Below are 12,772 nucleotides of genomic sequence, written 5' to 3' on the forward strand. Positions count from 1 at the left end.
TCCACTCACTCGGAGGTGTACATTGTTGATTAGCCTAAGATAGTGAACCAATCAGATTGCTTGAAATTCCAAGATCACGGATTGTGTATATACTAATTAACAATTATTCCACGAGCGCGCGTTAGATATGAGATGATAGATAGCCAACGAGGCGCATAGCGCCGAGTTGGCGATAATCATCTCATATCCAATAAGCACGAGTGGAACAATTGTTTTATTAAAAACGTTGAATTAAATTATTATTAACAAAGATTTAGTAATACATAGACAGGTAAAAACGAACGATATAATATCCCGACGTTTCGGCGACTTCATGACGCCATTATCAAGGGTACAAATGAAAATAAAATTAACAAATGCGAGTTCAAGAGTTACAACTAATTTGCATAGGGGAGGTAGCTACACAAATACTTTAGCAGGGATAGAATCCATTTGCACATTCAAACTCGGTGTTTATTGTTTGATGTAAAGCATCTCGTTTACAAGACAATCGAATTTGTTCATGCACTTCTTGAGAACTTTGAAACAGCTAAGAAGGTCCTCAGGGACAGCACCTGCGTGGTCGTTGTTGTAGTGCTTGCGTACTGAAGATGATGTGCTCTTATGGCTATCCAGGCTGGCATATAAATGCCCACGTGTGTAACCAACATAGCTCCCTGTATCGCACAGGTTACGTTTGAATTGGTACACTAGGCACTGTTGATTAACCAGCTGTGGTTTGGTTTCACATTCTTTAAGGTCTTGGCCAATTTTCTGATTGACAAATATGGGCTGGATTGTGGTTTGGAGCTTAATGCTAAGGTCTTTCAACTGTGTCTTAACAATGTTAGCGGAGTCTTGGTCTTTGAAGGGTATGACTACTCGGGTTACATAATTTTTCGCCAATCTTCCCAATGCCTGCAATGGCTGCCGGTCAGCAATTCTCGAGTTAATAAAGGTGTTAATGGCAGAGTTGATAAGGTGGTGAGGGTAGTCCAAACGTGAGAATAAATTCTTCAAGCGCTCACACTCCTCAGAAAAATAAAGCCATGAAGAGGACAAACGGTATGCTCGATCGAGCATAGTTGTTAATAAGTTCCGTTTGTACCTGTTGTCAACGTAACTCTGGTAGTGGACAAGTAAACCAGTATTAGTAGACTTGACATAAACTTTCGTCTCAATTTGGGGTGCACGGTTCAGGAGCTGAGTGCCAAGAAAGGGCAGCATGCCATCTTTTTCGATTTCCATTGTAAAGCTGACAGAGGGATGGGTGTGGTTCAGGGTGTGTAGGAAATCCATAGCTGTAGTAATGTTGGGCATTATAGTGAGAGTCATCAACATATCTGCGATAATAATCAGGCAGTTTACCTTTGAGCACGAGCCTTTCTTCCAACAATGACATAAACACGTTAGCTAGTAAAGGCCCGAGTGGGGACCCTATGGCCACTCCATCAGTTTGTTCGTATAGGGCACCACTGAACTGGAACAACTGACCCGTGGTGGACACGTTCAACAGATCAGTAAGGTCTTCTTTGGAGATATTCAGATTGTACGTAGAGTTAAACCAGTTGTCCCTGAAGGCTTTCTCGGTCAGAATCGCAATTGTTTTGTCTAACGGTACATTGGTAAATAGAGATGACATGTCATACGATACCAAGATATGACCTTTGTTGATTTTCAGTTCTCGCACTTCATTTATGAAATCAAAGATGTTAGTAATGGTGTGTTGATTCAAAGACAGCGGTTTGAGCTTGTCATCAAGCCACTTGGCCAGTACGTAGTTATAGGTGCTCATTGCTGATAGAATGGGATGTACGGTTAACTTCTCCTTATGGGTTTTTGGTAGCCCATATAGGTGTGCTAGTCTCGAGCCTGAAGGACTTACAGATTGAGCAATGTCCTTTGGAAGGATTCTGCAAACAGTAGATTGTAACATTTTTTCTCTAATCAACAGCGGGTGATAGTGTTTGGGCAGCCTACCTCTGGATTTTAGTCTTTCTAGTGGGACAGAACTAAATTATTAAATTTTATTAAATTTTTAGTTCCCTTTTAATTTTAAGGTGACACTTATGCTTACTATATCTGTAGATTTTGGTATATTGGCTGATATGCCATAATGGCTAAGCCAATAAAAAGTCTTGAATTGCATTATTTAATGATCTAGTTTTTAATAATAACAGTTATACTGCTGGTTAAGATCATGGGAAAACAGGAAATAATTGCCAACCTAACAAGCTTTCATTGTTGAATGAATTTCCTTGTCAGTACAATCAAAACTGTGATTATTGTACCTCGATTATCCAGAGTTACCAATTATCCAAACTTTGCCTCTCAGTTCCCATTCTCTAGGAACATTTATATTCATATTTTCAATTATCCAGTCCCTCAATTATCCAGACCAGTTCCCATGAGCTTGGATGATAGGGGTTTAATTGACCATGCTAAAGAAAATTTATAGAGAAGTACAAAGAAAACTGATGTTACAGCGTAAAGTGGTAAGTGAGCCTTTGAGAGGTGCCTAAGAGGTAGTGATAGGTGAGATACAAATGTTAGGGGAAACATGGTAGAATCCCAGAGACAAAAAACAACAGCAGGATCTGCTAAGAGTTGCATGTCCCCTAAAGCTTTGAAAAGCCATCTATAGGAGACTAGTAGTGCTTTTATGGTTAGTGTGCATGACTGCACATCCCAGTGCAGCTGAACTGTAAAACATACTAGTCCCTATTAAGGCCTGGATAGGTACATTTGACCAGAACTGTCTGAGTTAAATATGTGTGGCCACTCTAAAATGTCCTCCTCTAGCTACATATTGCTCTAATTTCTTGTGGCACTATTACAGCTGTTAAGTGCCCTTGTGAGTTGTGCAAACAAGAATTCCAGTTTTTGACTGTATTCTCTATTGGATCATAACATACATCCTCAAGACTTAAGGCTAATGAGTGTTAAAATTGTTTTCCTTTTTGGATAGTAACAGGTAAAATTTACAATGTGTGGTACCCCTTATAATTTGTGAAAATTCAACTGGTAAAAGTATTGCTCTACCGTATTGAAAATTTATTTTACCTGTTTTTCTTGAAGTGATGAAGAACTCTGTGGTAAACACTGGTTTATACAGTTTTAACATTCATGAATGAATGTTAGGAAAAGTTTGACTGGTATACGCATACACAGTCATTAATTTTTTTTACAAGAAACTTTGTGGATACTTTAAAAAGGCTGAGAAGGTGATAAAGATCAATTCTGAAACTTGATATCCAGTGGATCACAAGCTATTTTTCCTTTAAACAGAAAGAACACCTTTTGCTCTCTCAATCTAGGGATTGAAAAGAAAACTCTCTAGAAGAGGAACAGGAAATTCACTACAGCTGTTGTCAGTACCATTTTCTGTGCTGCGTGAAAGTGTGGAGGAAGAGGTATGTAAGTTTCATATTGAGACAGGAATAACAAATCTTACACTTTTAGTGAATATTTATATCCTTCAAGAGGACAGTATTGATTTTAGACTGGGAAATAGATTGGAAGTGACTTTCTGTGATTTTTTTCCCCGTAAATTTCAAGAGAATGTATTGTCTGCCTAAGGTATGTAATGAAATTGGAACTTTGATCCTGAGAGTTTTCCATAACATACCACAGTGATTTTTAACCTTCTCATTTGCTCCATCAGAGAAGGAGAAGGACAATTGAGGAATCAGAAAAGTTAACAGATTCTTTACAGAGGTAGTACATTCAATAATTATGGTAACTGATAGATTTATTACAGAATAATAGGTATGAAGGTGTAGTCTGATCGTCCGGGTGAGTGTAGTCCTGAGAAGGACTGTTGTCGGTGGTAGTGACTGATGTTTCGACAACCTGTGCGGAAGTCATCATCAGAGTCAAGTGAATGATTGTTGTCAGTAGAATGTTCTTATTCCAGTTCGTGTGAAATGATCGGTTGGTTTTGCCGTGATGTTATTGGCTGTAAGACTCAAGTGACTTAAGTCGGTCGTGATTGGTCTCTTTGGATCTGTCGGTAAAGTTAGGTCGTTCTTTTTCGGTCGTTTGTGATGTTTATGTCATGAATGAGTCGTTTGTATGGAGCGGGTAGTTGTTGACATCTGTTTAGGGGAGTCTGTTCTAAGTTAGTAAACCAGCTTTCCAGAGTCAGTCGTTGAAAATAGTCAGTGCTGTAGGTTAGGCATTGCGCAGAGTCCCAGTCAATGTTGTGGTTGGTAAGTCGATGGTGTTCAGCAATGTGATTGCTTACATCACCTTTCCTCGTCACCCGTCTGTGTGCAGTCAGTCTTGTTGTGAGGTTTCTGCCAGTCTCACCGATGTAGGAGGCTTGGCAGTCGGAACAATTGATCTTATAAATCGTTCCCTGTCTGTTCCTCGGTTTGTCTTTGTCTTTAACGTTGGTTAGTAACTGATGTAGTGTGGTGATGGGTTTGTGGGCAACGTGCATATTGAAGGGTAGTAAGATGCGCAAGATGTTTTCAGACATGCCTTTTATGTACGGTATGGTTACTGTAGTGGTAGGGGTTGCTGTGTCGTTTGTTTCGGTAGTGGTAGTGGGTCGGTGAGTGTTTTGTCGGATGAAGTCGTTGTTGTAGTTGTTCTTCGTAAAAACACAGTGAAGGTATTTGTTCTCGTCGCATAAGCTGTCTGTCGAGTCGCATACTAGTTGTGCGCGTCGTGTTAGAGTTCTGATAGTTGTGGCTTTGTGTGATGTAGGGTTGTAGGATGACTCGTCTAGTAATCTGTCGGTGTGTGTCGGTTTCCTGTAAACTGTCGTCCGTAATGAGTTGTCGTTGTGGCTTACCAGGCAGTCTAGAAAAGGAAGTTTGCCATTTTCTTCGACTTCTCTGGTAAACTGTATGTCAGTGTTTTGTTCATTAAGGTGGCGGTGGAATGCATCAATTTTGTCGTGTGGAACGGCGGTGAAGGTGTCGTCAACGTAACGTAACCAAAGCGGTATCGTTTGTCGGCAAGTCGAAAGGGCGCGTTCCTCGATGTTCTGCATCACAATTTCTGCTATAACAACAGAAACTGGAGACCCCATGGCAGTGCCGTGTAACTGTTTGTAGTGTTTACCGTTGTACTGAAAGTAAGTAGACGTTAGGCAAATGTTTAGCAAGTCCATAATGTCGTCTGTCGGTGGCGGTAGTGGGTCGGTAGATTGTCGGATTGCAATCTCAGTGCATTGTAATGCCAATTGAAGTGAAATACTTGTGAACAGTGATTTCACATCAAATGACACTAGTTTGTAGTCGTCAGGTATCTGAACAGTCTTGGTAGCGTTAATGAAGTCTTCAGTGGATTGTAGTTTATGTCTGGATTTGTCGGTTAGTGGTTGTAGTATTGTCGTCAGGTACTTGGATAGTTGGTATGTGGGAGAGCCACAGAAAGAAACAATAGGTCACATCGGGAAACCAGGTTTGTGTAGTTTCGGCAAACCGTAGAGTTTCGGTGGCTGTGGTACCGAGCACCTCAATCGAGGCTCGCCTTTCGACTTGCCGACAAACGATACCGCTTACTGACAACAGTCAGTCACTTGACTCTGATAATGACTTCCGCACAGGTTGTCGAAACGTCAGTCACTACCACCGACAACAGTCCTTCTCAGGACTACACTCACCCGGACGATCAGACTACACCTTCACATGTTACCCCCGGGTTCAAACCATTTACTGCAGAATAATAGATAGTTCGAAAAACAAAATCCAATTAGCATTGTGTTTTGTTGACATTTTATTTTTATATAAAAATTTAAAAGATTAACTAAAAATGATAGAAATGTTCTTGATAATGCAGTTAATTTTCCTCAAGCTATTGTTTGCCAAGTGTGCTGCTCCTACTGTACATATACAAGATACATTCCTGATGATGTGTATTCTTGTTTATATTAAACCACAGAATGCTTGATGATGGTAACTCCAACATTGAGGAAGTTGAGTTGGAAGAACCCAGTAGACTTGATAATGACCACAACATTTTACAACATTCCCTCTGGGTTGAAAAGTATACTCCACAATTTTTCACAGAATTGCTCAGTGATGATGTAAGTACTGTTAATTATTAAATAATATTAGTCATTGAAAACTTAACTCAAGACCTTGGGATTTCACATCATGATGCTCTTACACTAAGCTGCAGAGAACTCAGTGGTAAATTGGGCAATGTGCAACTCAATATAAGACAAGAATTCCTGGATACTGCTAGAACCTGCCAATTTCAAAGATCTGGGTAAAGCATTAACACAAACAATTCTTTTGACACTGCTGGCAGGTGCTCACCGATGAGATATCTTAGTGTTAGAGAATTTGACCACAAATTCTCAAGGTCTGGGATTAAAATCTCAGAGGGGATGCAGATTTTTCTGGGTTTCATGCCTGGAATAATGAGTACCAATAATAAAATTATATTAATTTAACAGCATCTACCCGATCAATCTGTTTAACCAATAAATCAGCAATAAATCCCAGATGATGTAAAAATGTGGTATATGTAAGAACAAAGAAGTGGTACACAAGGGGTAGGTAAGTGTGTTGTTCTCTAACCGCCTCCTGGTTAGCTCAATTTGTAGAGTGCTGGACTGTTGTGCGGGAGGTCGTGAGTTCAAATCCAGCCGGACCAACGCTCAGGGCTTTAAATAACTGAGAAGAAAGTGCTGCCTTTGTAGTAATATCTGCAAATGGTTAGACTTTCTAGTCTTCTCGGATAGGGACGGTAAATGGAGGTCCCGTCTCACAAGCCCTTGTATGTGATAAAAAAAAACTTTTGGGACGTTAAAGAACCCACACACTGTTCGAAAAGAGTAGGGCACGTAGTGCTCGCTGTTGTGGTCTATCTTTGTGTAGTCTCTATCAAATTGATGGGGGGTACTGCACCTTTGACTATTGTATAGAAAGGGTGCAATATAAATAAGGAATTCATTCATAAGGAATTCATTCTGACCATAATCTCACATGTTTTGGAATCTACTATTACTCAACTGCATGGCAACATGTAATCTCTGTCTTTTATATCTATGGGTCTTTCTTCCAATAGATCATAGTGTACTATAATAATACTTGTATATTTAAGCTTATCATATGAATATCTTAGTTTTTTTTTCTTTATTCCTTTCCAGGCTATAAACAGAACACTTTTAAAGTGGTTAAAACTTTGGGATAAAACTGTGTTTGGAAGAGGGCATGGCAAGGAAGGCAAGCTGAAAGGCGACCAGGCGACAAGACAAAAGACTTTTAATTCTGTAAAAAACAACAAGAAACAACAGTTTATAGGAATTCAAGATGAAGCTGACTGGAATGTGAGTACCTGCAATGATGATATTGTTACACGGGGGAAAACATTCAATGATATGGCATCATTTTAATTTTGTAAATTGTTTGATTTGGGATTGATTCTCATTACAGTGTCTATATAGCCAACAGGGTTTTTATTGTTTTGGCATCTCTTTAACCTGTAAAAAAGTATTCTCAAAAAAAAATTGATTCTGACGCCTCTTCACCCTAAAATCGAGCTTAAAAGTTCCCGCTTCGGCCATGCCCAATGAAGTTGACCACAAAAGGAAAGATTGGTGATGAGTGACATCACTCCAGGAGCATCTTGAGTGTCTTGAGCGTGGTAATTATGAAGCTCTCTGATCTTGTTACATTTCATGTTGCACTATTTAATGTATAAATGTCATAACAAGTTATTACCTTCCTATTTTGGTGGCTTCTTTAATTAAGTACTTAGTATCCATAACTACAATACATGAAGTGCAGCAAATCAATCTTATTACCTGCCTCGAGGTAGAACAAACTATGGAATTTTTAATATTTGCTTTCAAGGACCAAAGGTATGGAACTCTCTTGGGCAAGATTCAAAGTCAACCACTTTCAGTAAATTAAAAAAAAAAAATTAAAAATGGAATTACTATGCCAATGTTAATGTCACCCCGGCTTTTTGCATTCACCAGAGTAATCAGTTTTTTCCTAGCTATTACTGTGATTTATTTGTTGCTCTACGCTTTTTTCCTTTATTATAATTGTTTAGGATTTCATTTATGATATATACATATATATATTTCTTTTTTTTTTCCCCATGACTTGTAAATTTTGTTTATTCATAATTGTTTTTAGTTTAATTCTGTGTGTGTGTGTGTGTGTGTGTGTCCTAACCTTAATATTGTAATTCATTCTATCTAATTTGGCTTCCTAGCCTTGTTAACCTTCTAGTTATTTTAGGAAGCCAGCACCCTCTTAATTTTTAATTTTATTTGATGTTAATTTAACCTTCCCAAGAATAAGGGTGAATAAAGTTGTTCTTGTTGTTGTTGTCGTGTTGTTACTTTGCTTGACAAACACAGTACTTTTGGAACACATCTATCGGGCATATTTATGTCGCCAAAAACTTTTTACCTTACTTAAAAAAAAAGACAGTGAAATGAACCACTGGCGGGATTTGGCACATTCCTGACTTGATGTCACGACCCATTCTGAACCCAATCTCTTTTTTGCCCCGACTCATGGTCACCTTCAATGAGCGTGGCCAAAGTGGGAAGTTTAAAGCTTGATTTCAGGGCGAAGACTCGTCAGAATCCAGTTTTTATTTAAGAATACTTTTTTTACATGTTAAATACATACCAAAACTATAAAAACCCTGTTGGCTGTATAGACACTTTAAGAAATTTAGAGTTTTCTTGATGCAGAAGCACTGACAGATGTTTACCACTAACTGCAAACAGCTTTTACTACTATGTCTTGATGCAAGCTCAAAATTGATTAATAAAAGCCCATGAAATTCCATGCCAAATGAATTTTAACCTTCTCTGTATGTATTGTTAAAATAACTGATAAAATTGTTAACAATTCACTGGAACCAAAATGTGTTCATTTTGAAGAAGTGTAATCCACAATTGCTCGGGCTTTTGCTTTGATATCTGCAAAACCTTTTTTTTTATTTTCTTCAGTTAGAGTTTGCTATGTATTGATAACGGATATGTGTGATATTTAAATATTTTTTTCATTTTAATTTGCCAAAGGACAGTTGGAGATACAAACTCTTGCTCACAACATAATTATTTTCTTTCTTAGCAAGTTGATGCTTCTGGTCGGCCTGTCCATAAGGTATGAAAATGTATATAAAATAATATTGTTTCATAAGGTAGTAATTTCATTATCTCACCTATGGAAGACCTGTGCTATAATCAGAACAGTCTGTTTCCCCTTTTCTTATTAAATGTTTTTCAATATAGCATAATTAATGTAGGGGTTGTTATTACTGAATGACTGGCTCATCCTTGGTGTAAAAACCTGTGAAGCTCACGAGTGACATAAAACAAAGACAACAAAACGTTTTAAACAATAGCGTACAGCAAAACAGTACCTCATGAAACAAAGAAAACCTCGTCAGGTTTTTACACCGAGGATGACCGGAATGACTGCTAGAGTGTTAACTGGCTGGCCTCGTTCTATAATCATCTTGAGTGACCATGTGACAAATGATAACAGTTACCTAACTGTGACAATCTTTTCTAAAGAGGCAATCAAAGAAAGAACAGATTTGCATTTTACATGTAGGTTGCATTGTTATGTGGTCCTCCAGGACTTGGCAAAACAACTCTGTCTCATGTCATTGCACGTCATGCGGGATACAATGTGGTTGAGATGAATGCAAGGTAAGGTAGTTGCAACCAGCAATTCAAGTGCTATGCAACTTAAGTGCAAATGGAAAGCATTGATCAGGGTTTGTACGCGTCTTGAAAACCCTTGAAAACCCTTGAAAACCCTTGAAAACCCTTGAATTTCAGGAGGCCGATTTCAAGGCCTTGAAAGTCCTTAATTTTTTATTGAACAACATCGAAAAATACCTGCTTTTGTTTTGCACCATCGGTAAACCCATAACATAGATGTTAACAGAAACATTTTTCTTGGTTTTGAGGTAAAATTGTCATCACAAAAAGTCCTTGAAATTTCTAAGTAGGGTCCTGGAAAGTCCTTGAAAAGTCCTTGAAAAGTCCTTGAGTCTTTGGCCTGAAAAAGTGTATGAACCCTGACTGATGTTCTGTCATTACTCACTGAACTTATTTGGAGGGGGATAACTGAGGTCACTGTATTTTGATCTGGTGAATTTTCAGGGGAACACTATGGGAAAAACAGCCCCTCACTCTTAAATTACATTTTTAAAATTTAGTATAGATATGCTATTTAACATGTACCTGTACAGTGTTCTTATGCATCCTGGAAAACCTAGAAAGTCATGGAGTTGTTTAGTTCGTTTTCCAGGCCTGGAAGGCAGTCAAATCTATAAGTTTGGCTTGTGGAAAATCATGGAAAGTCATGGAAAATTAGCAAGCTTTCTATGAGTGCAGAACATTAATGTAAATCCAAAGTTGAAAAGTGAACCTATAAGACTCAGTCAAGATTAAGATTTAATTTCTGCATGAGTAAAGGTCAGTGCACTTTGCAAGATCTACTTTTGCAGACACATTTGTTTACCCTGCATCTTATGTGACATTTATGCAAATTTTTGTGCCATTTAGAATAAATCAGTCAGTACACTTGCTAAACTAAGGTTGTAAAATTTTTTCAATAAGTCTTGCTATAAGTCATGGAATTTTCACAGCTCCAAAGTGTACCAACTCTACCAGTAGTGTGAAGGTTTCAGGAACGTGGTTACTTATAAGTCTTTAAGCATAGTACTTCACTGCCCCAAAAGCATAGTATACTTCACTTTCCCTAAGTTTTGGTGGCAGGAAGGTTTAGTTATACTAGTCCGTTTTTGTTAACCCTCCTCCTCACCTCTGCTCAGCATTTTACAGACTCCCCAGACAGGTTTTTTTACACCCATTTATGTTCTTGGGCAGAGAAAGGCTCTTTAAGATTAAAAGTATGTACCAAGCAACGCTTGAGGATATATGGAAAAATGTTTGTGTAATTGTTCTGTTTTAGTGATGATCGCTCCCCAGAAGTTTTCAGGAATACTCTTGAAGCATCTACACAGATGAAATCTGTGCTTGGAGTCAATGAAAAGCCAAATTGTTTAGTAATTGATGAAATTGATGGAGCACCAGCAGTAAGTATGAATTCTCAAGTTTTCTACTGTACTTTCTTTGCCTTATTTACAGATATTTGGGAAAAGGTAAAGAATCCAATTCTACCAATGTGTTGGCCAATGCATTGGCCAAGATGTCAATAACACTTGATAACATTTAATTTTATTAAATGGTTGTATATATTTATATTTTAACTTTAGCAAAGTCCTATATACAAAATGAAACTCAATATTGATATCTGGTATTTTCACCTGTTAAATGAGATTGTTCTCTGCACCTCTTACAACAGCCAGCTGTAAATGTCTTGTTATCAGTTGTCAAGCAAAAGGATTCAGGTACTTAGCTATTTTTTTACAGTAGGGCATTTTTCCCTCATTGCTTTTATGACTCCATAAACATTGACTTTTGATTCTGTGAATTATTACCATTATTTAAAACCAAAATTAACACTTGCACTTTCTCATTTTCTTAGATTCATGTGATTGTTAATTTCTTTTGATATTGTAGCAGCAGAGCTACTACACTGATGCCTTTCAATTGTCCACACGTCGTACAATAAAAACATACAACTTAGTTTATTGAAAGAATCACAGAGTTCGTTTACGCACAGCAATGGTTACTTTTGTTGGCTTCCTTTGTGGTTAGTGAATATAGAAACAATGAATAGAGTGATGAATAAAGCGGTAAATAGAGTGGTAACGGAAACTACAAGAAAACAACAGAACCTAACATTACAAAGCGAGTACGAATGTGCGATAAACAAGAAACAAATCTCTGAAATAAATAGGAAAAACTCACATCTGTGTCTTAACTGTGATATAACGCCTTCGATAGTCCTTTTAAACCATTGAAATGGAGTCCTTGAACACTATTAACCTTAGGAAACTTAACTTACATTTAATTCAAAACCTTTCTCAGAAAAAAAAACATCAATACAGTCTCGCTAGCGTGGTCATCCGGAACCTCCTGGTCCAAATCACCGCGGCAATGAAGACATTGCGCGTTTTGCTGCAACAGATATTTTTATAAAGTTTTAAATGTAGTTACAATATTTAGATTAAAAATTCAGCGTCAGTTGTGGAGATCAGCTTATGTGTAGTTGACGGAGCAAGTTTGTTTTAAGTAGTCTTTTACTTTACTTACTTCAGCTTTAAATGAGATCCTTGTAACAAGAAAGAATTTTGTAAGTTTTCTGCCCGTTAAATTCAAATTGTCTCAATGAATTATCCTGGGAGGATTCATAGTATCACTTAATATGTTTTTGTACCTGAAGCATGTTTTGTGTCGTGGATCATTTACTTGAAGTTGTAGTATTTTAGAGTTATTTTCATTTATTTTTCAGAAGTGTCCCAAGTCTGTTTTGATGGGCTTAGTCAATTCATTTGTAATCCATTTAAGGTGTAACCTTCCTGTAACAGACTCACTGAGCAACTGGTCTATCTACTTACATGTACTCAGCATGGTAGAGGTCATTGTAAAGTATTTATCTTTACAGATACTGATCCCAGTCAAAAAGGGAAAAAGAAGAAGAAAACTGGGCCATTGTCACGGCCAATTATATGTATCTGTAATGATCAGTAAGTTGAACAAACATTTTCCTTAGATTTAACCTGCAGCAAACAAGATTCTCTCAACCTTAACTTCCTTGGAAATTGTGGAGGCTTATTTTTCAGAACTGGAATGAAGCAAGGGTAATAAGATAGATTATCATACAACCCATCCAGCCCCACTCATGCAATCTCATAGTAAACCATGATAGTGAAAGTTGAA

The 12,772-nt window shown here is 37.7% G+C and overlaps 1 protein-coding gene and 1 pseudogene across 8 annotated transcripts in view; one reads left to right on the forward strand and one right to left on the reverse strand.

Annotated features, from left to right (window-relative positions):
- Positions 1–12,772, forward strand: part of LOC111339552 (chromosome transmission fidelity protein 18 homolog) — a 28,082-nt gene that overhangs the window by 3,809 nt on the left and 11,501 nt on the right. For 4 of the 8 annotated variants that reach the window (XR_015992244.1, XM_088735257.1, XM_088735259.1 and 1 more), the window contains exons 4-12: positions 3,297–3,392; positions 3,644–3,696; positions 5,875–6,019; positions 7,091–7,270; positions 9,042–9,074; positions 9,528–9,625; positions 10,899–11,022; positions 11,292–11,337; positions 12,606–12,693. Coding sequence is in view for 7 of the 8 variants with exons in the window: in XM_088735257.1 (XP_088591383.1) it covers positions 3,297–3,392; positions 3,644–3,696; positions 5,875–6,019; positions 7,091–7,270; positions 9,042–9,074; positions 9,528–9,625; positions 10,899–11,022; positions 11,292–11,337; positions 12,606–12,693 (863 nt within the window). In the remaining variant the exon portion in view is untranslated. Of the gene's footprint in view, positions 1–3,296; positions 3,393–3,643; positions 3,697–5,874; positions 6,020–7,090; positions 7,271–9,041; positions 9,075–9,527; positions 9,626–10,898; positions 11,023–11,291; positions 11,338–12,497; positions 12,580–12,605; positions 12,694–12,772 lie in introns of all 8 variants that reach the window. The other 4 variants (XM_088735260.1, XM_088735262.1, XM_088735261.1 and 1 more) reach the window with 1 other exon arrangement.
- On the reverse strand, positions 267–1,915 carry LOC148721974 (uncharacterized; annotated as a pseudogene).

This window comes from Stylophora pistillata, chromosome 10, assembly GCF_964205215.1.
Source record: "Stylophora pistillata chromosome 10, jaStyPist1.2, whole genome shotgun sequence".
Classification (NCBI taxonomy): Eukaryota; Metazoa; Cnidaria; class Anthozoa; order Scleractinia; family Pocilloporidae; genus Stylophora; species Stylophora pistillata.